Source organism: Fonsecaea nubica (assembly GCF_001646965.1).
Source record: "Fonsecaea nubica strain CBS 269.64 chromosome Unknown Scaff41, whole genome shotgun sequence".
NCBI lineage: Eukaryota > Fungi > Ascomycota > Eurotiomycetes > Chaetothyriales > Herpotrichiellaceae > Fonsecaea > Fonsecaea nubica.
Window position 1 is genome coordinate 84,223 of NW_019173714.1, and position 27,968 is coordinate 112,190.

Consider the following 27,968-nt stretch of genomic DNA (forward strand, 5'->3'; position numbering starts at 1 on the left):
TGAGCAAGGATTATCGATTACCCTACCTACCGTCAAAGAGCATCCGGGGCAATAGGGTAGTAGCTCTCTGGACGGCCATCGCCTGATCTAGACTCGGGCAGTTAGGCAAGGCGCAGCAACGTTGTTGATTGCTAGATTGTGCGACACGCCGACACCTTCATGGCTGTTCCAGAATCTCATTTGGCGCCTCAAGCCACCATTTCGCCCCTATTTCACCGCCCCCGCTAGGCCAAACGAACATGCATATTCGGCAAAGGTCGGTCGAGTAGGCATCTTCAGCCTCATCACCATGTCGGTTGTCTTTCTGTCAATTTTTCTCTCTGGAGCGAGGGGAGAATATCATGTCATTCTCCGTGGCGAATACTAGATATCTCGAATCTAGAGCATGGCATCTTTCATGATCTTCAAACAAGGTGCGTGCCAACACCGGCGTTACCAGGAAGCACCGACGAACTGACTTTGGGACACATTTCCAGTCGACGGCAAATTTCAGAAGGACTCTGTCGATGCAGATGCATTTCTTAAGGTAGGTCTTCGATAGGAAAGCCTGTGTACATACGAAGCAATCTAATTGTTTGGCAGACACGACCAGAACCAGGGGTTCAATTTGTGTAAGAGCTCTCGGCACACCAGTGTTTATGAAGTCAAGGCCTCTGACATATATGTCGCTCAGCTTCGCCAAATGGGATGTATTCATGGGGAACAAACAGCTCCGGGACGTGATGTGCGCCAACTGGGCATATCCGCCAATGCTATGGACAAAGACCTGCCATGAAGCCAACGGCTATGCGGGAAGTTCAAACAGCCTCGACGAGGACCAGACAACGTTGGTGGACAGTAAGTAGTCTTCTCATCCAATTGAAGACGGGCTCTGGCTTCACACATTTCAGACTCTAACAGATCTGGGTTCCAGCCTCGTGGTTCCAGTTCCTGATCAAGCAGTTGAGAGGCGGCGCAAATGCCCTGCAGCAAGTCTACGCTTACGACTGGTATGAGATGGGATTTTTCACCTACACTCTCTCCACTGGCGCCTCGGTGGCCTTTTGCATCGACACCCCACCAGTCTTCCAGGATGGACTCCTCGAGGCACTCAACTCGCAGGAAAGCCATCATCCGCCAAATGAGGGTATGGGATTCCTGCAGAGCGCGATCATCGCAGAGGTATCAAGGCTGTACGATGTCTCGGTGTGGACACTGAGGCATCAGATCAGGGATATTGAAAAGGTATTTGGACAGATTGTGCTCGGGGGCAGATAGATATGCTTACCCGCTCTATGAAATCCTCAGACCCGATCCGCCGCGCGCTACGTCGACTCGGTCCTCGATTTTGCCCAATTGCATGACCTCGCTCGACACACCATTCACACGTGCGAAGTCCTGGCCGTGGCCGTCGACACGCTCAACACGCTGTTGGGTGACTACCGTTCTGGTTCCGGGGACGTCTGTGACTGTCGACGTACGACCACCGGCCGTTTGGCAAAGCCAGACTGCCCCCACAATGAGATGCGGTTTTGGCTGGGACTGCTCCAGAACTTTGGGCGACGAGCCACGTCTCTGAACGAGAGGCTGTCCAACGAGATCAATCTGGTATGAGTGGCCGGTTTCGAAATTCACAGAGAACTCCTAAGCTCACTCCTTATGACCAACTAGGGCTTCAACCTCGTGGTCCAACGGGATACACGGGAGACGGTCATGATTAGCAGAATGACAGTCGATATCAGCAGTGCGGCAAGGAAGGACAGTGCATCGATGAAGACGATCGCAGTGGTCACTCTCGCATTCCTGCCAGCCACATTTGTTTGCGTAAGTCATCTCCTTTCGGCGCTGACGCTCTCGACAGGTCCAATCAATTTGTCGTTCCCGGCACAGCTAACAGCGCAACCAACCCTGCAGACCATCTTCAGCATGAGCTTCTTCACCCTCAACGTCAACGACACCACGGGGGAGAAACACTGGCTGATCTCGGACCGGTTCTGGATCTACTGGGTCATCACCATGCCATTGACGGTTCTGACCTTGATCTGTTGGTGGTATGGGCAACGCAAGGAGGACCGACGCGAGAAGGCTAGACAGCCGAGTTGGAAACTTGGTGCCGAGTCGTAGTTTTTTGGAGGGAGCTGTTATCCGCCGTCGCTATATCTATATCTAGGGAGGTAGGTATCTCTATCGTTCTGGGCTATAAGCTAGGTGTGCGTGCTTTGGTGTTTGTGAGTCTGGGTGTGAATGTTAACTATGCCTCTGACGGCACGGACCTCCCAAGTCATGTCGAATAAGGTCTGCTCTACCCTTCTCTACTCGAGTCCACTCCACTCTCCTCTCCTCTCCTCTGTCCACTTTTACTCTGGCGTGTCTCCTGAACCCCCAAAGTTCTACGAGTATCCACCACCTCCGCCGCCCTAACCTCGGCCGGACCGTATCCGCCGGATATGACATATCTCACCCGAGTCCCTCTTACGTACTCGTGTCCATTTATCTTGGTCTGGGTGGGTTGTTGACCGAGGCTTGTACAAGGATGGGGGACACCAATGCTGCCATCGTGACGGACGAATGGAGAGACCCCGGTCCGGTTTACGTAGGTATACGAATTAAGAGCCAGGAGAGGCGGTCGAGTGAATGAGTGAGTCTGCTGACCCGGGTGCTCGTTGCTGGTCTAGGTTGCATTAGTGCGTCTTCGTCCTTGCCATTGTCATCATCGTCGTCGTCGTGGTCGTCGTGGTCGTCATTGAGAATATCTATTCCCCAACACCTAATAAATAGGTAGGTATTATTCGAGAGACATGTAAATGTATTAATTACAGCACAGCCTCGCGGGTCTCATCACGGGTCCTCTTCAAAAACGGCATCACGCTTGTCCCGCCCGTGCCGTGTAACTGTCTCGTCGCCGATGCGTCGTCGGACCCGGTCCCAGCTCCTGCTCCGGCTTTTCGCGGCGCCGAGCACGCCGTGGCCAGGTTCGCCCCCTTGCGCTGCACGATGTATGCCGCTGGCGGGCGCCGCGAGGGCATGACAATGTACCTGGCGACGAGCTGGATGTGGCTATTGCGCAGGTGACTCAACGCCGCGACGGCGTCGTTGTATGCGGCCTTGAGCGCCGTCGGGGCTCCCTCCCGTGAGATGTATCCCCGCACATTGCTCATTCGTTCAACCTGTCCGAGAAACTCGCGGTGTCGTGGTTGCATGTAGTTCCTCATCTCCTGTTGTCTCGGGGGGTCAGTTCACCCGTACGGGCTATATGGCAAACCGACACACACCAACACTGACCTGTAAGTATCCATTCGGCCCGGTTCCTTCATCCTGCGACCTGGGCCGGCGAGTATTGTTGTCTCCCGTTTCATAATGTTCAACCGCGAGGAAGATGTCGAAGAGCTGGATCAGGGGGCTTTGGGCATTGCTCCCGCCACTATACTGCCTCCACTGACCTCGGCCATCGCCCTCGTCGTAAAAGACACCATTTGGCAGTCCAGCCGCTGCCATGCCCTTGGAACCTGCACAGAACGGTCGAATGTTGTGATAGAATACCTGGGGATCGCAATGTTCATACATGCGTTTGAGCGTATTTTCAATTTCTCCAATCCCACTCGCAAAGGCTCGAAGACAATTCAAAATAATGTCGTCATCGCAGTCATTTACAGCCTGGATGCATTGAAGCATCGTCAGAATGAGAGGCCCGCCCTTTGCTTCAATGGCCGTGGATACCATGTAGAACCACTCTTCATCTTTTGTGTTGGTGAAAGAGAGCAACGACTCGAGATTGTCAGGGTTGGCCCAATCACTGTCGGGGGTTTTCAAGCCAAAGTTCAAAAGACTAAGCGTCGAGAACATCGCGGTTGGCGGCAGTCCTAAGCGCTGAGACACGGCTAGAAAAGGGCAGCTAAGTTGAGGTGGGAGGTGCTATAAAGAGCGTCAGCTACATATCATACAATACCCACAATCTCAGAACACACCTCTGCCGGTCGTTCTCCGCCCCAGATATATGCGTGAGTCAAAAACCCCAGGACCGCATATGCTCGCTGCCATTCTGCGTCGCTGTGCAGCTGGCCTGTATCCAGAATCGGCAGGCAGTCGATCCTCGCCCTGATGACATCGCTCGCGATGAGTTCAGGCAGATTCTCGACCAAAGTCTCCCAGGGCTGGTAGGAGAGGTCTGGTAGGCGTCTCAAAGGAGCGGTATCACAAAGAAAGCCGGACTTGGCCGAGATGCCGTATCTTCGGGCAATCTCACTGGGTGCATCACGCATCCCGAAATCGCAATATCGAATCAAACAGAGTTAATCCACAGCTGAGATGGTGTGTGTTTGTCGAGAGAAGGTTGATCTGTTGAGGGTGAAGACGTGGTTCTGGCCGATGAAGCTCCCATCTTCAGTCTGCTATAAGCAGTAGCGGCTCTCGGAGGCGGACACGGAAGCGGTGATAAGGATTCCTGTCGTCCAGCAAGGATCCTGGCCATATACATCTTGATTGGTGGAGGGCTTCTCCACAAGCCCCGGATGTTACAGCAATGCTCTGGGCAGTTTCCGTCAGTGAAGCAGGCAGGGCAGGTTATGGACGTTGGATCGTCAGATGCTGGGACGAATAGGTTTGCTGATGGTTGATTTTCCTCTAATTGCAGAGTGTCCGATAGGCAGCCAATAATAAAATGCAATTACAGGCATGCGGTTGGCTGTTTAGCTCTGGTGACCTGAAAGCCACCAGTCGTCCAGACTTCCAGCCAAATCTTGTCCTTGTGCAAAATAACTTTGCGCCAAAATCGACACTCCCTCATTCATAAAGTCCACGTTACGGCCCTCCGAGTCTCGAACGGTGTCGCGAGGAGGCAGAGCAGTTGCCAACCCGGCTGATGTCGTACTGTGGTGAATGAGGCGAGTAGGTTTAGGTAGAAGATGACTGCGAAGCACTTCTCCCGAGGAAGACGATTGACGATGGGATGTGAGAGAGGTACCAAAGTAGACATCTGCGTCTTTGGGTAGTTCTCCGACAAACGACGACTCGATAATCTCCCAGAACAAGCTGAGGTCGATGAAGATGCGAGTATCTGGTGACCTCTGAGACGCAGAATCATGGAAAGAGTCCGACACCACCTTTTCAAACGCTTCTATCTTACCGACCTGTTGATCAAGTTAGAGAGTTGGGGAGAGAACGGAAGGCTGGTCAATACTCACAAGCTGGCCTATATAAGGCCAATATGTGCCCAAACCTCGAATGAATGACACACATTTCCTGAAGCCGCGTTGCTTCGCTGTCTTGACCTCAGTGTCATCGGAGAAACTCTGCTGTAGGTATATTGTGGCAGCAATAGCTACGCAATGGGCCAGGAACGGGTCATGCAGATGGAAGCTATGATTCATACACAAGTCCAATAGGTGTAAGATCCATTCTGTGTGAGTCTCATTGAGGTCGGCCGTGTGTTGAAGGAAGACCTCCGGAACCATGGTGAGCCTGAAGTTTCGCAGGCGGAGAAACAGCAGTAGCGGATGGTTGAGTAGACAGAGGATAGTGTGGTAAAGTAACTGTAGCATGATCCAGGGGGCCCAAAAATCACGATGCTTCTCCAGTTGGTCGTAGTTTTGATTTTGAAACCGTGATGGCCGAAAGCGATACTTGTATGGCAACCGCGTCTCGAGCTCCATGAGTTCCGCAGTAATCTGTGAGTACTCGGACTGCGGTGACCAGGCAGGGAGGGTACTCGTGGATCCACGCCTGTTTGCAAACCTGGCAGCTCTCTGCCAGATTTGACTTATTTGCACAACATATGCGAAGATGCCAAGGTCCGAGGGTTCATTAGATGAACTCCGCTGCTCCAGGGCCGCATCGGTCATCTGAGAGCTGGTACCTGCTGGAGGATCGGGTCTTTGGGGAAACCTCGGGGTCCTTTCATCCTGCACAGCGGAGAAAGTGCCAGTTGAAATTCCATAGAGATTTCTTAAAAGCACCACGCTCCAGAAGCAACGGCGTCGCTCTTCGTCAACACGGTCGTAGTCGGGTCTCCCGTGACCCGAGGACAGTCCTGAGGATGAAACAAGGTCCGTCGCCAGTGCAATGTAAGTGCTTGCCCGGGGAGTATTTCCGTCTGCGGCGATCAGCAATTGCTGCGAGAGTCAAGTCTGAGCTCACTTACGATTGAATTCTCCAAGGCTCAGAAGGCACAATGCTTGGATCGTGGACAGTTCAACGGGCCCATACGTGACCCGGCGCATTATTAGCTCTCTTGCCTGACTTGCCCAACGTTCGAACATGCGTCCTAGATCCGCATCGCCGACAACGGGGTTTCCCATCTCAAAGCGCGACACGAGGGCTAGGATAGACAGCAATAGCTCTGGATCTCGCGAGCTGAAAGTCGCCGTCAGGACCTCAGGGGAGAACAGCGGGAGTGGCTGGCAGTTGCAATGTTGGAGGTATAGCTGGACGAAATCACCCACAACACTCCAGGGTGGAAGTCTAGTTGTGTTGTAGGCTGAGCATAAGCCAAAGCAGAGCGCGATTGGGTCAAAATGTCATACCTGTCGCTTGGGGGCAACTCCGAGACCCGGGTGGCGGGATCAGCATGCGGTGAAGCAGTCTGAAGCATTGTCGGCGGAACAGGCTGTATTACCGCACTGGGCGGGTGTCTCCTTATCACAGTCAGTGCCCCATGCATCATCGTCTTATCCTCGAATTTCGCAACGCACGGCAAGAGCTTCCACATTTCAGCGATTCGTGCTTCGAGGACCCCAAACCTCTCAGCCTATGGCCCACATGTCAGCCCATCAACCTCAATGGACGCTGGAGCACCGGTTCACCATGTCCTGGTCACCTTGAGGCAGAAGAGGATTAGCATGTCGTGCAGCGGGCGTATTGCTCAGGTCTAGGCTTTGTTGGGTAGACGTGCGTCGATCAGGCGGCGCAACATAGGTACAATGCTGTCCCAGTCGCGAGCAATGAGCGCAGACCGGCCTCTCGCCTGTACATCGCGACTTCTTGCGGCTTTGAATATGGGTGAGCAGAATGACCTCGGTATCAAATGACCAGGTCCGATGAGCTTACCGGCATGGTTCACAGGCCTGACGCGTGCGTTTGGAAGGTGTCTTGGTCTGGGCCACGTCCATCACCAGCGGAGGGTCAAGGTTTCGATCACTTGGTGAGTAGTGACAGCAATTCCCGTGTCGATGTAAGCGGCCATCATGCTCAGCGTCATCGGGTTGTATAATATGTGTTGTAGTGTCTGTCTGCGCACTGTGATGCGGACTGCATTACTGACAATATGCGCTACCGTAGCGGCGGAGCAAATGAACCACAGTAGCACCTTCGTTCTGATTGGCTGTCCACCCACCACCTCCCTTTCTCTCATCCGGATCTTCGCTTCACAATTCTCTTCATTCATGGCCTCGTGGTTATTATCCGCAGCTTGCCACGCACGCACGCACTCCAGAGAAGGTTCTCATTCTTCTCTCCCCGCCTCAACCAAGACCAAAAACGCGTCAAGGGCTCGGCTGTTTCCCTGATTCTTTCGCTTGGCCATGCCTTTTACGTGGCATGATCAGCATCTCCGCATTCTGCCTCTGGCGAGCTTTCCCCATTGATGTCATTGTCGATCGTTCGCCGATGGCTGATGAATGGGTCTCTATAAAAGCCTGTCGTGCATTTCTTTTCACGGGGTCTTAGTCTTTTCCTGTAGATGAGCAGTATCCGCTTCTTGTGGGCCAAGGTAAATACACCGCAGACACTACTCACCATGCTCGCATTTTCTATTCTTTTTCTTGCATTCTGGCTACAGTCTTGCTGGGCTCAAAATTCATGTCCAGCTGTGACGCAGCACTTGACTGACCCCCCTTATGACAACTATTTCTACTCGGACTGCAACGGTGATTCGCAAGCCGTCGTCACCAGCCCACTTCCCGACTCAAATCTGAGTATCATCGGTCCTCGACTGATCATTGCCTGGCCGGCTGGCAACAGTGGGATTTGCACCTTTTTTCAACCTCAGAACGGGCCCAATGGATCGCTGGCCATAGAACTTGTCAATTCTACTGTAGGATCTCCATTGGGTCCGGTCTACAGAACGGCTCAAGGCTCGGCAAATCCATTTGTTGGTGTACAGGGAATCATCTCGTTCAACACCTCGGCCACTTTGACCATTCCAATATTGGGCAGTATTAGAACCATCCGAGACTTCACAGAAGGTCCGAGTCTGCTCCGTCCGATCATTCAGGATGCGATCAATATCACTAGATCGAATGGCACCGGAGCTACCCTCTCGCGACTGTGGCTAGACAATGTTACCACTACTACCTTCACCATGGTCCCTTACGAAAACCCGAGTTCCAACATCACAATTAACCAGCGGAATAAGACCATCAGCTTCGGCGCAGGGTTTTATTGGTTCTCTGCGAGCTTCAACTACCCGCAACTGACGCAGCTTCCTCCGAGCCGAGTCCTGAATACCGCCTCGCAGAACCTGATCACCGAACAGCCGGACCAAACCACGTCGCTTTCATTTTTGTCCTACACGGAAAAATTGCTTGCGGGAGCATGGAGATTTCTCACCTACTTTGGTCGGGACAGCATGATCGCCACATTGCTTCTGAAGCCAGTGTTGAGTCAAGGCAACGGTTCCGCGACAGAAGCCGTAATTGGGGCAGTCCTCGAGCGACTCAACCGGACTGACGGATCTGTCTGTCACGAGGAGACCATTGGTGACTATGCAACCTATCTCAACTTGCAGGACAACATCACCAGCACTGCCCCCGGTTTCACATATCCGATGATCGACACAGACTATTATCTCCCGGTTCTCATGGCACAATACTTCAACAGCAGCCCGTCCCGCATCGGTCCGTTTCTGAGCCGCAGGGCGGGCACGATCGATATACAAAATCGCAACCTGACCTACCAGGATTTGGCGCTCATTAATGCGGAGAAGATCATAAACATCACTGCTGCATTCGCGCAGAACCAGATGTCAGCCAATCTGATCCACCTGAAGTCAGACCAGATCGTAGGACAATGGCGGGATTCTACCTATGGACTCGGAGGGGGTCGGATTCCCTTCGATGTCAATACCGCTCTGGTCCCTGCCGCTTTACGCGCCATTGGTCAACTAGCACGTACGCCAGGCATCTTTCCGAACAATTCGAACGTCAATACTACTTCCTGGCGCACGCTTGCCGACTCCCGAGCTCAGATTTGGGAAGAGAATACGCTACAGTTCTTTGAAACCAATATCACAGCCTCGACTGCGCGGTCCCGCCTTGAAGATTTCGTGGACACGGCCACATTCTATAACGGACCGACTAACGCTTCGTCGCTACCTTCATCAGGCAACGTGACGACCTATTCGATTGCCCTGGACGGCTACAACAATCTGTCGTCGGTCAACGTCCAGCACAGCGACAGCAGCTTCCGTGTGTTCTTCGTCAATGCCACGTCTTCCACGCCAGAAGCCGAAGCACAGGAGACGCGATTCATCAACGCGACCGCGAACAGCTTGCTGCGACCCTTCCCGGCTGGTCTGATGACACCCCAGAGCATGATTGTGGCAAACCCGGCGCTGTCGGGGTCGGACGTGCTGGTCGCCAACTTCACCAACGCGGCATACCACGGCTGCGTAGTCTGGTCTTTCCAGCTCTCCATGATGGCCAAGGGTCTGGAGAGACAGCTTGCCCGGTGCAACGCTTCTAACTCGACGGCCTCTTCTTCTGCCACCGCCCGCCCCGCCTGGTGCGGGATATCCTCGGTGTACAACAACGTCGTGCGCGCGTACAACGCCCTGTGGGACAGCATCGACGCCAACGCCGCGCAGCTGCAGGGCGAGGTGTGGAGCTGGACCTTCAACAACCGCACGGGCGACTTCGTGACCACGCCGTTGGGCGTCCTGCCGCCGCCACCTGGGGTTGGGGCCGGCACCGAAAGCGATATCCGCCAACTCTGGAGCTTGACGTTCTTGGCCGTCAGGAGGAATGAAGATCTGCAATGAGATTTCTGCTGCCGGGGTGTCGGTTGACTTTTCGGTCACAGATGTGAGGATTGATCGCGTTGGTGTGCTCTCAAGGTGTAAGAGGAGAATGACAGAGAGGAATGTCCATGATCAATCATCCCAGACAAAGTCAAAGTCATGTATCACAGCACCAAAGCTATACGGTTCGGGGTATTAATATCAATCTACACAGTTTACAAAGTCCGAATCTCGCATTCATACATGCTGTTTGGAAGTCAATTACGGGACTTGTAAATCATCATCGGTATCAAGTATATCACGCCTTCGACCCACGTCACAACGATAATTAAGACTGACACCAAGGCTGACACCAACGAAACAGTAAATGATGCATTCTATCCACATTTCTATATTAATTTTTGGTTTCGAACCAGAGCAGAGCTGCCGGGACAATCCTAGATAGAGTACAAAATGTTTTAGCAGATGGGAAGAGAAATCCCACTACTCCTTCATCACAAGCCTCACTTTACCTCACCTCTCCCCTCCTCTCACACCTGTCACCACCACAGAAACCGGCCAGGATAAATCACAACCTGGCCTGCAACTTCTCGGCCATCTCGCCCAGGGCATACGCGGAGGGGGCCTTTTTGCTCTTGATCTTCTCAAAGTCGGCGAGGGTGATGCCCCGGGCCTCGACGGCGGGGTTATACCCGACACCGCTCTCCTGGGCGATCTGGGCGTCGGTCTCCGCAACGTCGGTGTTCTTGCGCCCGTCGGCGCGCTTGTAGATGGTGACGACGACGGCGCCGCCGAGGCCGAGGTTGTGCTGCAGTGCGACGTCGATGTCCTTGACCAGACGGCCGTTGTTGGCCCATCCGCGCAATTGCCACGCGAGCTCGGCGCATTGGGCGAGGCCCGTGGCTCCTATTTGTCCCCCGGCTGAGTTAGCATATATCCACATCGTGTCTTTTTGTGGGAGGGATTTGTTGAAGGATGGGGGCCACACATAAGGTGGTGTGGAACTTTGACATACCTAGAGGATGGCCCTTGGAGATCAGCCCTCCCGAGGGGTTCACAACAGGCCCCTTGCCACCGTACGTGATATCCCCGTTCCTCACCATGAGGTGGGCCTTGCCTTGGTCGCAGAACCCAAGGCCTTCGAGGAGAATGAGTTCGTTGGCAGAGAAGCAGTCGTGCACTTCGCACACCTTGACATCTCGGGCGGATACACCTGCCTCGGCGAGGGCAGCCTTGGCCGCACGTCTCGTCATGTCGAAGCCCACGAGGTCCATTGGGGAGCGCGAGAACAGACTAGGAGAATCCGTCATCAGAGATTGTCCTGCCATCAGGATAGCGCGGGACTTGAGTTCAGGTCGAGAGTCAAGGAAGCGCTGAGACACGATGACCGCTGCCCCCGCGCCGTCAGAGGTGGGCGAGCATTGGAGTTTGGTCAGTGGGTAGTGGATCATGGGCGACTTCTCGATCTCCTCGAGGGTGTAGACGTTGTTGAACTGGGCGTAAGGGTTACGCGAAGAGTGCTCGTGAGAGATGCGGCCGATTTCGGCGAAATCGCGGGCTGAGGCGCCGTATCTGTGATGCAGTAGCAGGTCAGGGAACCCGTCCATCGAGAACAAAGGGGGGAACAGCCTCGCGTGAGGCACAGATGATCTCGCCGAGATGGACGCCGTGCCAAACAGCGAAAGACGCCCATATACCAGGCGATCAGTCCATGGGAGTTTGTGTGACTTACTTCTCCATGTATTCCGTTCCAGCATTGGCAAAGTATTGCGCATTTGTCGGCGTGTCATGCTTTCCCATCGTCTCCTCCATCAACTTCGTGCTCAAGCCCATAGGGCTCGGTCTATCATCCCACACACTCTTGATGGCGCCGGGCTTCATGGTCTCAAACCCAATCACCAAGACGACGTCGACGATGCCTCCCCGGACCAGCGTCCGTGCCAGCTGCAGGCCCGTGGATCCGGTAGCGCAGGCATTATTGGTGTTATATACGGGGATGTTGGTCATGCCAAACTGGTAGAAGATGCGCTGGCCAGACGTGGTTTCGCCATAGCAATAACATGCCACGCCCGTTTGAACATCGTCGTATGTGATGTGGGCATCCAAGAGAGCTTTGGTGCCGGCTTCCAGGCCCAACCTACAATGGCCGTTGGTCAGTACTCGGTATGGCACCTCCAGTCGTGTGAAAGACTCGAGATGATGTTGTCTCCTGTAAGACTTACTCAGGATAGGTGCGCAGTTGGCGAGGCTTGATGAACTTGGTGAGACCCACCCCAAGCACGTAGGCGTTTTGCTGAAAGGACATGGTGGTGTTGTGCTTGTACGAGGTAGTCTGGGTGTTTGGGAAGATGAGGAATAGTGAACGAGCTCGGATGTGCAAGTAATAATAATAGCAAGAGTTCCAGTGCTGTTGATTACTATCTCGGGCTTCCTCCACCTCGTCCCGGTCATTATTTTCGAGGCCGAGGGCGACCATCATCAACGTCCCCCGCGGCTGGGAAAATCGTTAAACTCCCACTAGCCGAGGCTCAGACAAGACTCCACAAACGAATTATCATTCATCCCCACGCACCCACAATGCTTTTTAACTTGTTAGCAAGTCGCCGTGTGCTGCGGACCATCTGCCGATCGACGCCGATATGGGTCTCGTCGTGGCTCGTCCCGAGTACATGGCCCTATATCAACTCCAGTTGTAATTGTACATGGATATCTCCCAAACAAGCAAAACAAACCACATATGGTTGGGCCGCTTTCGTCACAGGCAGAGAAGTCAGCCCAGACTTGGCCCAGAGGATATCAGAAAGACTCCAAGCCCTGATAATGTCTGACGAATAAAGTGGAGATCCGTATCTTGCGTTCATGGTCGCGACTCTGCACACAGACCATCGTCGTTAAGCCCCAAAACACCGTGGACGTCCAAAACATGTTCCCAATAAGGACCTATCTCCTCTGACACCCGAGTCATCAAATCATAAGTCGTGGTCAAATGTCCTCTTGACATTCACTGGAGGCATGAAGAAAATGATCGAACTGTCTTTCCCGTGCTGGCACCGGGATTGGTATCTCTGGGTGCTGGTATGTATCCGCCATGAAAAACTCCACATTGATGTCAATCGGCATCCTGCGTGGGGATGCCGTAACCTTGACATGGTGTTTTAGAAGAGGAGAGTCGTGTCTCGGCACTGTCAAACGTCACCGAGGTGAAACTCCATTGCAGGTGGAACAAGTATGTAAAACTTGGGCCTCTCAACGGAGTGATTATTCAGGGGTTAACTTCGCAGATGAGAATCCGTGGAAAAGAAGGATTGATTGGAATTGGAGTTTGTGTGCCTTTGTGGTGTCACCAATAACTGTTGCTCGCTGACAAAGGCGTTGAAGTCCCAGTTATTATGAAAATGACGTGAAAGGCCAGGCGATAACATTTCCGCGTCTCGGGGCCGTTTCTGGGGAAGGCTGATCTGTGGGCTGGTACCAGACAGAAGCGTAAACGACGCGACAGAATAAGGGCTGGGAGGAGACGGAATGGATGAGGGCGGCATCGATGTAGCTAAGACTGGCTGTGAAACAGTGGGCGCGGTAGTACCTCTCGCCGTTCTTGCTCGACCCTGCTCATTCATGTCGTCGGCACTTGGCTGTCCTGTGCTGTATACATTGCGGAGGGAGTCGGCGGGGTTGTGAGGACCAATTTCGGCGTGACACCTTTCCAGATGGTTTTCGTAATGTCCCTGTCGGGTGTAGTTTTTCTTGCAATTCCTTGATGGACAGAAGAAGCGCTGTCCGGGTGGGGCAGTTCGACCAAGGTTCGCCGTCGTCGAATGGTCCTCAGTAGAACTAGGGCTCCCTGCAGTGCGAGATGGACCACCTGCGACCCGTCCCGGATGTTGTGTTACAAACCCGGGTTGAGTCTGTTGTGGGCCAAAAGGAGGGTGAAATGGATCCCCTCGAGGTCTCGTGTAAGTGGGTACGGAGGGAGGGCCAGTGCAGGCATGACTCGATCTCGGAAGATTTGTGATAGGAGATTCTGAATGAGGTCGAGCATTGTTGACCTGCATCAGCACCTCCTGCTTCATAGTGTCCCAGCTCTTGTCCGCTCTGATTTGCAGGATCAAGCAGAAGATCTCCGGAGGAGGAGTGGAGTAAACATTTCCAAAGAATTGTCGGAAGAGGGGGGACCGCGCTCTCTGACGGATGCTTTTCAGCATGGACAACTCGCACTCGTCGGCTAGGAGTAAGGCATGGATGACGTGTGAATAGACGAGGAAGTATTGGTGATGAGTCAGTTCGTTAGTTTTGGACGAGATGGCATGGAATTGTGAGGCATCAGCGCGGCTCTGGGAGTGAGCTGATATACTTGGCTGCAGGTGCTGGGACGGATTGCCTTGAGGATTGGCTAAGTGATTGCTGAACATGGTGTGCTGTACTTGGTCCGAAGGCCTGGAGACGGTACAGGGTTTTCGGGGAATTCAATGCGGAGGACGGAGGACGGAGGACGGAGGACGGACAGGGTACAACGTAATTGTCTGGGATGGTCAATCGTAGGTCGACCTGGCTGTGGTGCAAAGCAAAGGAAGAGTGGGCGGCGGGCATCAACGGTGAGGGCACGAGGCGTCACTTTTGCGCGGCAATTCTAGCCAGGTATTGTAGCAATCAACAGTAATCGAAGAGATGTTTACCGACAAAGGTTAGGAAAAGGATAGAGGACAAAGTGGGAGAAACAAGATGGTAGTAAATAGGCTGGGTGCATTCATTATATGAACGCTGTAGGTGCAAATGAGTTGAGCAGAGCGCAGACGGAGGGGGTATGGGCCAGAACGGGGTGATATAGTCGGATGGATGTAAGCGTGAAGCGTGGACGCGGGCGTATAAGAGGGCGCATGATAGCCAAAGGCGAGGTACACCGTTGTGATGGGACATAGCGAGCAAACATAGTTAGGCAAGGCAAGGCAGATACGGCTATCATCATGAGTGAGTTGTTGGACTACAAGAGGTGAGTGTCGCAAGTGTAGGGAAAGGATGAAAAAATACATGAAAACGAAGAAGTTTGTTACGTTCTGGCTCAGTTAGGTTAGGCTTATAATAGAGGCTGGTTATGCCCAGCCTAAGCCTAACCAGAGCCAGGGAGGTACCCGGACGAGTACAAGCGAGGCAGGTGTCCAAGCCCTGGGGGATGCCCACGCCGGACTGCTTGACCCAGAGCTTTGATCCTAAGTCCTTAAAAGTGATCCACTGGGGCAGTGATGGCGTGTCTTTGCTCGTCATTTGGAGCTAAAAGGATGCAAAATGCGCCAATCCCCCATCTCGACAACCCACTAGCCTTCATCCTCCCCTCAAAACGTGGTTTTTTCTTTCACCTGGTATCCGTCCCACGCCCTGTACTTGGTACTTGTACGCAATGGATCAATCACCTTCAACATGCGGCACGGGCACTGAACGGGTTTCAGCAGGGATGGGCCTCTATTACTCCACGCCGCCAGTCATCTCTCTCACTGGCCTCGATTGATCCCATCCACATCCCATCCCATCGCATCGCTCCCATCGCCCACCACCGCTCCACCCGCTCTCTCCCTTGCGTAACGAAAGCCGCGCCCCCCAGGGCCCCCCTGAAACCCGAGGAATATCATATCCGATACCTAAAGGAGCGCGGTCATCCCCGTACGAGGTTCACCTGAAAACGTGGGACTGGTGCCTGGCCGCTGCACCATGACCTCCCGCCCGCCTCTGTGCGAGTATTTGTAGGTATCTACTGGTACAGTAATATCTTACCTACACAGAAAGCAATGCAGCACTGGGAATGGAGTCATCCGTCCGCGTTGACTGGTTGTTGTGGCGAAATTGGCACCCTTCGTCTCATCGCGCTCCGGTTTCCTTCCTCCACACAGCGTCCTTCGAAGGCTCCAACGAAAGATGCGCTCTCCAGCAATCGGCAATCAGTCCACCTGCAAGCTGTCGCTCTGCGTGATACAGCAATACCTCACCGCCTGGAGTTGCTGATCGGGCGATTAATCTGTTGAAGCTTTGTGATTCCTGCTGATCGAGGCGAATTTCATCTCATCGTCATTGTGCTTTGGACCATTGAGGTGCAATCCAAAAAATAATATTCCGACACTGCACTTCGCACTGTGTTTTGGGGGCACTTTTGACGGCCAGGGTCAGAATATGTGCAGATCTGTCCATAATCCTATCGAAAGAGCCTTCGACATCAGCAACACCAGGACTCGAAAGTCCGTGGGGACCTGCATTCGAGGATCAGGAACCGATGAACCGCACCGTTGACCAGCTGGGCCGCTACGGTTCAACTGTCACCAGCAGCTCCATCATGCAGGCAAGCAGGTGTACCATCCGCTTTGTAACAGCTCGACCGATATCCCTGCGGCCAAATGCTAGAATCTCCCGCTACCTATTTAGCATGGTGCGCAACCTTGCATCCCGCCCACATCCGTAATCCCAATCACTTGCTGCCACGCTTCCTCAATTTGACATGGATTTCGGTTGTGGCGGAGATAGGAATCAGGTTCGCACCCTACCCAGCTGACTCCCACTGTTTGTCGACATACATACATCAATGCTCCCGTCCCTGCGTCCCAGGACATATTCTTGGACCTCCTCGCGCAGTCATAAGACCAACCCATTTAAAGATTAGCTCTAACAGGTGTGTTTCAGATTCCCAATTATCTCTATATCATCGAATGGAAGACGACGAAATTTTGATAAATATCATCTGTTCGCCTTTTCATATCATGGCTCCCCACCATCCGTTCGGCCACCGCGGGCAAACTCTGGACAGAGTTCCTTCCATCTGGTAATCACCCACTGCGGCCGTCGGGTTGATCGCAACCAGGAAATGCGTTTTGCAAACACGAGTCGCCTCATCAGACGAACAACGCACCCCCTGCCGATGTTCTTGCCGACTCGAATTTTTCAACCACATCATGCAGTCCTAGCGGCGGACCCGTACTTGGCTCTTTGGGCGGCTTTGGTAGTGCTCATGTCAATGGTGATTCTGGTAGGGTTACTGCGGCACCGGCTCCGGGGATCAGATACAGGAAATCGCCTCCCAAATGGGACCCAAGGGCCTTGAACCCTAATAGAGGTCCTAGAGCCTTCGCATTTGTCGGCTCGCTAATCCAAGCTGGAGCAGGGAGAGGAATTTCAGCGAACAGAAGCCTACACCCCAACCCGAGCTTCCAGGTTCTGCATAGACATCTCAACTGACATCCAAAACCTCACAGCAAAACTCCCTTTTGTGACAATGAGCTACTGACGACCCGAGCTAGCCTCTTCGCCTCGTCTTCCATCTTTGGTCTTCCATCATTTGAAATTGACCATATTCGACTTCGTCTTTCAGAGGATAGCAAGACTCGTGATTACGTTCATGTTGCGATGTGATGAGGCGTGACCCAGGATTACTCGGGTCAAAGCTGAAGGCCTCCAGAAGTGAAGTGGTCGATAGCCCACTGGATCCAGATGGTCCTGGAGAGCTTTCATCGAACACGCCCTGGCTCATGCTGATCTGGAAGCCATTGTGGCCAGTGGTGAAAGTGAAGTCTCCCGCATATCTGACACCATCTTGGCCAGCGTTCGAAATCTCATTTTCACCACCGTAGGACTCCTGGGACAATCGTCGTTGAGTCAGGGGCGAGTCGCTCGCACCTGTGACGACCGAGGAAGCGGTGTCGCCCTGATTACTCGGCTGAGGCGATGAGTCTCGCACCAGGAACTCTGCAGGATTCCGGTTGCGATACTCCGACTCTGCGTGGCAGTTGCGCATATGGTTGCTGAAGTTTCCAGCATTCCTGAAAGCATCATGCCTGCAATTCATGTAAGGGCATTTGTATCTCTCTCCTTTTGGTGCCCTTCCTTTTGCCCTCTGATAGGTAGGACTCTGGAATTTTTTCCTCCCGCCCACCATCGAAACAGGCGTCGTGGATCTTGTTTGACTACCTTGACCAGGACCTGGACTGGAAACGTGAGATGCGAGAGAACTGTTCCCCTCAGATGCACGAGGAACCAGGCGATTGCACGAGTCACCAAAGTCTCGCCCTCCATGCCCAGTAGCCGCTAAGCCGGTGGAAATCAGATCTGGTGGTGTTGGGATTGAGGAGATGATGTCGATACACTCAAAACGCGAATGCTCAAAATCATACTGATCTCTGAGTTCATTGATCAAGCGCCACAAGTCAGGAGGGAGTCTGCCGTACTCCTGGCAGAGATAGCGAGTTAGGAGGTGGTGAGCGGTGGAGTATTCTCGAGGATTGTACAACTCGGTCCACAAAGCGGACGTCAGACGAAGGTAGCTGCATACCGTGTCTCGAAAGATTGTAATGTCCTGTCGACCAATGATTGTGGCCAAGATGGCATGCGAGTTTGACGTTTGACGATGCGAAAGGGATGTTTGCGAATTGTCACTGGCGAAACCGATCCGGCCCTGGTCGAAGAGCGGTGACCAGGCCGCTTGTTGGAATGCATGTGCTGGACCCATTGGGGTGGCAACTGGCCTATGCGTTTGGTTCCCCATCTGGACAGGATATCGGATTTCCAGCTCCGAAGATGGACTGTCGATCATTCTCCCCGCCAGCATGGCCAGCGGCTGAAGGGCATCATTGGGAGTCGAGAAAGAAATCCTGAATTGCTCCATGACGGCGGGTGGCAAAGTGAAGACGACCAATCAGTTAACGCGCCAAGGACAAATGGCACTTGTAGGAAAGACGAAAGGAAACCGGCCAGCGGTCTGGGACTGAAGGAAACAACAAGGACAAGGAAATGTCAAGGCCGTGGAAGGAGAGCGGGGCGAGAGAAGAATCTGGACGGGAACATATTTTCGTAGACTGGATGAAAGTTGTCAGTAGATGAGATTTAGAAAACTCGGGGATTTTTGAAGCAAATGAAGCATTCGGGTCGGAGGAACTTGGGGGGGAGTTGATAATGGCTCGAGGCTGGGCCACCCATGGACGCGGCGTGATGCGAACAGACGCCAAACCAGTGTGCGTCATGGTCATGTCCACTCCATCCAGATCTAGCATCTCCAAGCCACTGGTGTGGCTTCTCAGACTCGGTTTAGGTAAGGGGCACGGATGCAAAAGTCGATGGGATTTTGCGGCTCTTGTTCGAACCAGGGGGGTTTGCATCAAGCTCGAAGGTGGATTGGGGGGACAAAAGGCCTCGCAATAGGTCCCGCGTCGTGCACAGCCTCAGGCACCACGGGGCCATCGGAGACCGCGGCCGACGCTGGTTGGTCAATCTGGAGCAAGGTGCCGAGGTATCAAAGTTAAATCGGACCCCCCTGCAAGCGGAGTTTCTCCAAAGGTAGTTAGCTCAACTTTATCTAACCAATAGACGCTGGAGCGCCACGACCTTTTGGGCCCTTTTGTGGCTGATGATTGTCCACTTGCCTGCAAGTACGAGTACCGAGTACCTTACTTGTACTTTCTTCCGAGAAAGAAGAACGAGATGCACTCTAACGAGTGCAATACGCGGGTATCAGAGTATGTACAATGCCTTCCTGTCAGAGCATGTGAAAAAGGAATTGTGACTATGTTACATAAACTTGTGCTTGTTTGTATATGCAGAGAATGATGACAAGTAAGGTGGATTCGCTGAGGTGATTTGAGTGATTTTTGGGCCGCCTTGGTACTACTTGTACCTAGAAGTATGTACTTGTACATAAACCCTTTTCAGACCAAACAACGAAGAGGCGGACCAAAAAAAAGACTGGGCGACAGGGTTACCACGCCTCACTCGTCCATTTGTTATTGTGGTCGTGAGGTGTATGTACAAGGACCCGGTACAAGTGCAATAATGGGTCTCGTCATAGGTACCGGCGAGTACATAGGTGGAAAGCCACATCGGTATTCGGTACAAGTACGAGGGAGGGGAGTGGTATCTCGTACAAGATCATTACCCTTGCCGAGTACCTACTCTCGGCACTTGTGGGCCCCATCAAGCGAAAGACCTGGTCCTCCGTATGTAGGTGTGGCTGGTCAACCCCTAAGACACGCTACGCTGCCCATTGCCCAGTGCCTGCTGAGCGACTAAGGCCTACCAAAACGATCAATGCGTGTGTGGCTGTGTCCGTGTCTTTTTTCCCATCTCGTCTCGTCTCCAAACCATCCAATCTCCATCCCCGATTCTCCATCATCTCTTTTTGGTTGTTCGATGAGTTTCCCAACAGTCCGGAACGGCCGTGGGTTTTACCAGGCTGCCAGGCTTGCCCGGGACGAAGGGAACCAAGACAAGCAAGGGTATCTCCCTACAAGTACACTTGACAAGGTGCTCGGTACTTGTACCCAATGGCGGTGCGTTTTTTTGACGCCAGCTTTATCCATTCAGAATCTACAAAGCACAAGTACAAGCACAAGTACAGTACCTACCTACCTACCTACGAGGTACTTCCTCCGTACGAGGAACGAGAACACATCTCGTAGTAAGAGAGAGAGAAAGAGAGAGGATTGGTCCATCGCCTCCCCTCTCCACTTTGCACCTTTCCGCCTTTACAGCTTTACCAGTACAATGTACTTTGACATTTACATTACCAGCAGAGGGTGACATGCCATGCCATGCCATGTCATGTCACGGATCTTGAGCCTTCTTTTGTCTTGTCTGAATAGAAATTGTCATCGACCCCCTTCCCGATCAAGTCCCCAAACCCAAAGTTTGAATCAAAGTGCCACTCCGTCGGCCTGCGGGAAAACAGTTTGTGCGAAACTTGTCGCCGTCTTTCTCACCTCACCTCACCTCATCTCAACATGTCTCGTGTCTGTCCACAGACCGCCCATGAGGGCGAGATACAAGTCCTCGGTACTGCTCGCTGAGGAGCGCGATTGATGGCGAAATGACGCACTGATTCGGGCAGAAACACCAGAAAAAGGTACAAGTAAGGGACCGCCGAGTCTCGAGTACCGAGTACTCGGTAATGACGGGCTTGGGACTTGTACGCTGACGATCACGATGAAGATGATTACTATTCCGCACATCTCCCGTGTCCCTACGTCGACCAAGGATACTAACGATGCTAAAGATGCTAAGGATCGGTATGTGATTAGTGGTATGTGATTAGTGGTATAGTAAGTAACCTAGAACATATCTCCTTGTACGAAGTGCATACGAGTTACTCATGTGTCCCTCGTGTTCGGGACAAGAATCTTCCGTGGATCAGCCATGGCGGTTGTGAGGCAATGACACGCACGGATACTTTTCTACCTCATACACCAAGTACTTGGTACTTGGTACATGGGATGTACTTGAGTAGATACTCGTCGTGTACATGGGAAACTTAAGCTTGCTTCGCTTATCAATTCACATTGTGCATCACAGGGCAATGCATCCTTGACTCTTCTCATTTGGTAACCCGCCACAGTCGCTTGCGCCTAGCATCTTGTCCCCCCACCACTGCTTCTATACATATTCCATGTCGCGTCCATTGGACGCCACACATTGCTTGGCGTTGCCTTGCATGAAGGTTGTGCCACCGCGTTGGAGGGCCCTTCAGCCATCGATTCGACGGCGGAGACTAGTCTGAGCCAGGCATCCAGCGGCCCACCAGTTCGTGATAATATGCCTGGTCTCCCAACGCCTAAAGGGTGTACCGGTGCGCCCTGGCTCAACTCGATGCCTCGAGGACCGAAGTTAGGCTCTTAACAGTCCACGCGCAGAGGGAGACTTCCGAGTCTGCCTCTGGCAGGCAGGGGCCGCGCCAATGGGAGAGCATGTCCGCCTTGAAGCCTTATTCAAACGGCGTCTCTTCAGGCATACCTTTCCAAGCGCTAAAGTGTTGATGGCGACAGCTAAAAACGGAGCCATTCGGCACGAATCTGCTGGATCGAGCCCGGCAGATCCAGAGGTGAAAAATCGTATTCCAGAGAAAAGACAACCAGCATCGGCCGTTCCTTTTGGCCTGAGACCATATGCCAGGGGACTGAATAGACTCGGTGCGAGTCGTTCGACCCTGTTGTCCAACATCTCCCCCATTCGATTCTCGCCAGGAGGCCACAAGCTCATATCTGATGTACCAGTCAAGGGTAGATATTGCAATCACGGCAACTGTGCCGTATAAAAAGTCGTCGCGTCACTAACCATGCCACTCACATCCGGCAGCTGACCATTGCTTCGCTCACTCTCCAAAATGGCCATAAGTTCCATTTGTTGCTGGGAACTCAGGCTCTGCATTGCATAATTGCCCGGGCCACCTGCGTTGTCTGTACCAGGATGCCCTCCTGCTACCGCTCTAGAAGACCCGTGCGAGCCCGGTGGAGGGAATGATTGCCCCATGTATCGACTGTACTCGTGACCGAAAGGGGCAAGGTATGGAAGGTCGTCGTAATTCATGTTGGGAGAGCCCGTCAAGCCGGGGATAACTCCTGGTATAAGAGGTCCAGCGGTCCACGAACCACCAGGACCCGCGCTGGCGCCGCTCGTTGCTGGGAAAGAATGTGGGTCGAAACCAGGCAGACTGTAGTGCATCGCTGTGGCGTCAATGCGGGGCAGTGTTTGGTGACTGGTTGTAGGGATATACTGTTGTTGCGGATTGGCCATGGGTTGCGTTGATGTAGGGAACATCTCCGGTTGAGGCTGAAACGGTTGTTGCGCAGAATGGTCAATGTAGCCAGCCGCCGCATTCTTAAAGTTGTGGTTGTTTGCTGTGGTGTGCACACTATGAATCGACTGGGGGGATTGAGCACCATAGATTGACGTATTTGTGGTACTGGCTGGACTGTTCGCAAATTGTGAAGCTGCTGCTGAACTCAGGTCTTGTGTCGTTGTGGAAGAGAGATAATCTGATTGCGAGGCAGGGGATTCCTTGCTGTCGGCTTCGTATGCCTTGAGACAACCAAACACAAGGTTCTCGTAGAGTTGTTGCGCAGAGCGCACCCCCGGCCAGCGGTCGGCGCAAAGGTCGATCGCTCTAAGTGCGTCCTGGATATGAACCTGGACCTCTTCCAAGGGATGCTGTTGTCTGATACCCAGATATGACAGGCACCAGAGCACTGTATTGAGCGCCATAAAGATGGCTTGAGTAAAAATCCAGGTAATATCGATCAAATGCCCTTCGACCTGCCGCTTCTGGAGTTGGATGTTGAACGTGGCTGCAGAATAGCATTGCTGGGCTGCGTAAAGAGAAGGACTGGGAATTTGCGGTGACGGTCGGTACATGAACACTATCATGGTGTTTTTACGACCAATAAACCAGGCCTCGCTCAAACCAGATCCCTCGTCGTTCTTGGGGCAATCCCGGACCCAATTGTCGATCTTGGTTAGCATTTGGTGAAACCACGGGTCTTGATCATGCACAGGTGCCTCTCGCTTCTTCAGGTATAGGGTCCGCCTGATCTCGGCTTGCAGCAGCCTCATCTTGAAGAAGTGGATTGAGATGCACTTTTTCATGATTGGATGGTGACCTGTAAGCAGTCCGTCTGCACTGATATATTTATCGTCGCAAAGCTCGAAAAAGTTGACGTTGATGTTGTCGACAGTTACGCCAAAGGCACTCGGCCTGCCGAGACTGTGGGCAAGTCCATACTCCATGGACGTTATGATCCAAAACAAACGTCGTCGCATGTCCACCTCTAGGGCATTGGGCCTGGCACCGGACGGCGGTCGATGAATCGTCTCTTCTTCGCATAAGCCCAGCTCTTGACATAGTTTCGCGGCGATTCCCACCACCCAATATGCCGCGGTTCGAGTCGGTGTGAGCAACGAATATTGAGCAATGAGCGCGAAGCATTGAAGCGTTGATAAATCCATCTTCTGAACAGCCCCTGTCAAAAACGGAAGCGCAGCCAGATAGTAGCTGTCAGCCAGCCCAGCGTATTGCTTGTCTAGCTTCTGCATGCTGATTGCCACAACGAGACGGACCTGGAAATTAAGAGTTGGGTCCTTTGATCCGTCGTATACAGCCTGCAGCTCCTTCCGAAAAGAGGGTTCGTGAAGAAGCGGGAGCATGTATTGGGCTTTCACCATGTATATTTCCACAAGCCGATCCATGAGGTCACGGTTGGGAAGATCTGGGGCGGCGACCGAACTGATGAGAGGGTATACTTTCGATGTAGGCTTGCTGCTCTCGGCGTCAAACTTGTCTTTGATCTCTTGAGCGGCGTGGTGCGGTACGACGTCCTTGATTGTTCTCCGGAGCGAGTTCTGCTTTGCGAATTCCATGACAAAACGGGTGATGGCAATGCCACTTGAAGGCCCCAGAAATCGGGATTCATCGTTCTCACTGAATTTGACCAGCCCAGCGCCACGCGCCATAGCCTCGTGGTCGGGTTCATATTCCTCCTCTTTCTGCAATGCCTTGAGTTCCTCATTGAGCCGGCGCACCGTCTCCTGCAGGGACGTGATGTATGTTCGCGGAATGGTTCTGTTCTTGGCCGAATCGTAGTATTCGCAGTGCGCATTGCTCCTTTCACAAGGCTCACACCGAGGAAGCGCGGGGTCGCATCGGGTTTTTCTCTGCGAAACGTTACGACTGGCTCTCTCAAGAACTCTGGCAGGACAAGAAGAAGGCTCACCTGTCTGCATCGTACACATGCAGTTACCGTATGGTGTACCTTATCCCGGGTTCGAGCCGTCTCCGGCGAGTCAGCCATTGTCGCATTTTCGCTGTCTGCCATCAATTCAGCAAGCGGATAGCAAAGGGTCGACGTTTAGGTAGTCAAGGATGGTGAAGGCGGCCTGCAGTGGAGATCGATTTCCATTCCTCATGATGCGTGCGTGGCCTGCCAGTGATGAAATAAAGTACGGGAAGTTTGCTCATGATCGGATGTTGGACAGTGCATTAGGTGAGGCCAGACTCCATTGGATTGCGCTGAGAGTTTGGGCATAGGGTTACCGCCTAGCGGAACCCGGATGAGCCTGTCAGCAACGAGAGATGGGCTTCAACAGGACAAAACATTCTTCTGCTCGCCTGGTGACAGATCCAGGTTCTGGGGCCAGATGTAACGGTCGGCCACAGATGTTGACGAGCTGGAGTGTCAGTGACCTGTCAAGAGGATTTGGATCCTGTGCAGCTCAGATTGAAGAATCGACACGGAGCTGAAATCCTAAAGCTGAGGAGGACAGCACAAGGTCAGGGAGGACTGCGATGACGCCTATTCGCCCAGTACCTGATGCTTACCTGTCCAGTAGCAGTAGGGGTCCTGCCTCTGAAGAGTTTACCTGTCATGCCTGTAGGCCCTGAAGTGGTCCAGGCGCTCACGGATCCCCCGCGGCTGAAGTCTAATAGGGGTTGGCCCTCGACTCGCTTCTCCCATTGGGTGGGGAACAGGCGAGAGAAGTGCCCGGGACCCCCAGCCGCCACCAAAAGAGGGGACCCAATGATGAAAGGTCAGTGCCCACCGAACCCCTCAATGGATGAGTCCCTTGGCCGAAATGTTCACTTGATCGTCGTCAATCGTCAAAGAGCAAGACACATCCCTCATCGTCATCAACCACAGCAGAAGACAACGGCAACAGCTACAATTCAGCTCAAAGTCTGTAGTAAAAGAGATCGCCAAATCGCCATCTCTGCCCATTGCCCTCTACGCAGACAGCGCACCCCTCCTTCACCATCGAGGTCGCACTACTCAGACTCTGGCCGGTAAAGATAGCGTCACAGCTCAGCGCCAACAATTTCATTGTTGTCGATATCCTCGGGAAAACCTACACGCATCAAGCAGAGATGCGTTGACTATCACCTCCGAATTCCTTTCTTCAGTCATGACGAAGAGCGAGTCCATCGAGGCCCTCCTAGCTCCCTCGCTGAGGGTGTCCAGACCTGTGGCTGCGTGCGCGAGATGTCGCTCTGCGAAGATCAAATGCGACGGAAAACTGCCCGCTTGTTCTGCCTGTGAGAGATCTGGTAAAGCAACCAGTTGCACAAGCGCCAACGATGAATTTGCGCGGGGCAAGGAAAGAAGCTATGTCGCAGCCCTCGAAGCTGCTGCTCAACGGCTACAGAAAAAGATCGATGCTGCGCGAGCGGAGGCTGCCAGTCAAACGACGCTGTCTAGCACGCACTTGACGACGGGGCGACCCCCCCAGCGACGAAAGATAAGCGGCGCTCGCCGAAAAGAGGCTTCGGATGTTGATGAGCTGGTCAGTGACTTTGGCTTCCTCACTGTCAACGCTACCTCGCGCGATTTCCATGGGTTTACCTCGACCATGTCATTTGCGAAGCTTCTCCTCTCGGCGGCGGCAAGAGAAGAGCTACCTCCTCTTGAATCGCGAGGGCTGCCCCCTCGATACGCCATCACTCCCATGATCAATCAATACCTTGAAAACATATTTGTCCTCTTCCCCTTCTTCTCCGAAACAGACTTGATGTCTAGCTTGTCTCGCATCTATCACGAGTCTTCTGCGATCTCATCGACTGTTACCCCCTTGGACGTGTGGTATGTACGCCTGATTCTGGCCATTGCCTATGCCTCGAGCTCGCAACGGAAAGGAGACGAGAATGACAAGACAGCGCTACAACACATGTCGGCAGCTAGAGGACTTGCTTGCTACGTATTACATCCTGGATCCATTGCTGGAGTGCAGGCTCTCCTCCTTCTGGTACAGTACTCACTGGTAGACCCAGCACACTATGATCCCTGGTACCTCGTAGGTATGGCAGCTCGCCTCATGGTCGATCTGGGGCTGCACTGCGAGCCACCTCCAGAGACGAAGATCAGCAAGAATGAATTGGACCTGCGACGAAGGATATTCCATTGTGTTTACGCTTTGGACCGCCTGGTCAGTATGTCTCTTGATCGGGCATTCTCATTCACCGACGATTCCGCTTCCGAGGTGCCTCTACCAGAATCAGCGTCGGAGTCATCCCAATCTCCGGTTTTCCAACGTTCAATCAGGCCATGCCTCTATATGTTTGACATTCGCCGCGTTCAGTCTAGCTTCTATCAGAGCACAAGATGGTCTTCCCGGTCTCAATGGCCTCTGGCAACGGCGGCTACCTATGCCAGCTCTGTATCCAACGATATCCACGCTTGGTATTCCACCATCCCCACGACACTATCACAGCGCCATTTGATGCTCTTCAATGTTGAAAGGCTGTATTGTCAAATCCTGGTAGTCTCGCCCAACCAGCGTGTCCCTGCACGCAGTATGACGGATCTCAACAAAGAGCTCGTGTTCGAGTACTCAGCCCAATACGCGGATCTTCTGCAACCGATCACGCAGGACGTGGGCTGGCACGCGTACCTGACATTCGCGGATATCAGTCGAGCAAAATACGTGGGACAGAAGTTTGTGGAAGTGATGTGGTCGGATTTCGATCGGCTCATCAAGACGACCCATGCTATTCGCGAAGGCTCGCCTCTCGCCAACAGTGTTCCTCTAGATAATGGTCAGCGGGCGACAATTTGCCTCCAGAAGATCATTGAGATTCTTGACTATGCACGGCACCGGTGGTCTATGCCAGAAATGCGCGAGAAGTTCGAACAAGAATCGGCCGTTCTCTTCTCACGACTGAAAAGCAGACAGCTGGAGATGGGCGCAGCGCAGTACACCAACACGGCCCATGTCAATGCTTCAACGACCGCTGGCATTGGGTATAACAGTGTGGCAAGCAACATCTATCCAGCTACGAATGCCTATCCATATGAAGGGTCTCAACTGCCGAGCCCTCCAATCAATCACGACCCTGTCCAACCTGATATGCAGCAACAATCGATGTTGACCCCACCAGAAGACTATCACATGCCCCCAATGTATCCGATGCCACCTGGATCCCTGCCTCGGCGGAGCTATGAGTTTTACGGCGGACGCAGTTGAGGGCAGCATTGGCCTTTGATGCATGCGAAATTACATCAGGCTCAACTGCCTAGAAATAGTGCGGGATGACTTCTGTCGCGTGCCTCGATGCCGCGAGTCGGTCAGCGGCACCATCAGTGACAAAAGATGTGCAAGCCTCTTTTGGATCATCTTTATCCCAAACCACGCAGACCACGCAATCATGTCTCCCCTATTAGAATCCAACACCAGGGTTCAAGAAACCTAGATCACTCGGAGCGCGACCAAGGAGGGTGTCAGCTCCCGTAAAGGAGGGCAGGCGCCCAAGTCATCTGAGAGC

At 53.1% G+C, this 27,968-nt stretch overlaps 8 protein-coding genes across 8 annotated transcripts; 3 read left to right on the forward strand and 5 right to left on the reverse strand.

The window, feature by feature from the left end:
* Positions 1–385: 385 nt before the first annotated feature.
* On the forward strand, positions 386–2,103 carry AYO20_06472 (hypothetical protein; the record flags this gene model as incomplete). Its single annotated transcript, XM_022644762.1, has 7 exons — positions 386–413; positions 477–526; positions 583–611; positions 674–837; positions 914–1,224; positions 1,288–1,587; positions 1,651–2,103. The coding sequence occupies 7 exons, from the start codon at positions 386–388 to the stop codon at positions 2,101–2,103; spliced, it is 1,335 nt and encodes a 444-aa protein (XP_022499229.1).
* A 689-nt stretch (positions 2,104–2,792) lies between these two features.
* On the reverse strand, positions 2,793–4,238 carry AYO20_06473 (hypothetical protein; the record flags this gene model as incomplete). Its single annotated transcript, XM_022644763.1, has 3 exons — positions 2,793–3,194; positions 3,262–3,891; positions 3,945–4,238. 3 exons carry the CDS (start codon positions 4,236–4,238, stop codon positions 2,793–2,795), a joined length of 1,326 nt encoding a protein of 441 aa, XP_022499230.1.
* A 426-nt stretch (positions 4,239–4,664) lies between these two features.
* On the reverse strand, positions 4,665–6,565 carry AYO20_06474 (hypothetical protein; the record flags this gene model as incomplete). The annotated part of the gene is made up of 4 exons (XM_022644764.1): positions 4,665–5,105; positions 5,160–6,067; positions 6,116–6,435; positions 6,498–6,565. 4 exons carry the CDS (start codon positions 6,563–6,565, stop codon positions 4,665–4,667), a joined length of 1,737 nt encoding a protein of 578 aa, XP_022499231.1.
* A 1,143-nt stretch (positions 6,566–7,708) lies between these two features.
* Positions 7,709–9,949, forward strand: AYO20_06475 (hypothetical protein; the record flags this gene model as incomplete). The annotated part of the gene is made up of 1 exon (XM_022644765.1): positions 7,709–9,949. One exon carries the CDS (start codon positions 7,709–7,711, stop codon positions 9,947–9,949), a length of 2,241 nt encoding a protein of 746 aa, XP_022499232.1.
* A 547-nt stretch (positions 9,950–10,496) lies between these two features.
* AYO20_06476 (hypothetical protein) lies at positions 10,497–12,233 on the reverse strand (the record flags this gene model as incomplete). Its single annotated transcript, XM_022644766.1, has 4 exons — positions 10,497–10,849; positions 10,944–11,500; positions 11,661–12,065; positions 12,151–12,233. The coding sequence occupies 4 exons, from the start codon at positions 12,231–12,233 to the stop codon at positions 10,497–10,499; spliced, it is 1,398 nt and encodes a 465-aa protein (XP_022499233.1).
* Positions 12,234–17,198: 4,965 nt separating this feature from the next.
* On the reverse strand, positions 17,199–18,563 carry AYO20_06477 (hypothetical protein; the record flags this gene model as incomplete). The annotated part of the gene is made up of 3 exons (XM_022644767.1): positions 17,199–17,736; positions 17,835–17,886; positions 17,957–18,563. 3 exons carry the CDS (start codon positions 18,561–18,563, stop codon positions 17,199–17,201), a joined length of 1,197 nt encoding a protein of 398 aa, XP_022499234.1.
* A 3,392-nt stretch (positions 18,564–21,955) lies between these two features.
* AYO20_06478 (hypothetical protein) lies at positions 21,956–24,507 on the reverse strand (the record flags this gene model as incomplete). Its single annotated transcript, XM_022644768.1, has 2 exons — positions 21,956–24,283; positions 24,337–24,507. The coding sequence occupies 2 exons, from the start codon at positions 24,505–24,507 to the stop codon at positions 21,956–21,958; spliced, it is 2,499 nt and encodes an 832-aa protein (XP_022499235.1).
* A 1,108-nt stretch (positions 24,508–25,615) lies between these two features.
* On the forward strand, positions 25,616–27,670 carry AYO20_06479 (hypothetical protein; the record flags this gene model as incomplete). Its single annotated transcript, XM_022644769.1, has 1 exon — positions 25,616–27,670. The coding sequence occupies one exon, from the start codon at positions 25,616–25,618 to the stop codon at positions 27,668–27,670; it is 2,055 nt and encodes a 684-aa protein (XP_022499236.1).
* Positions 27,671–27,968: the final 298 nt, after the last annotated feature.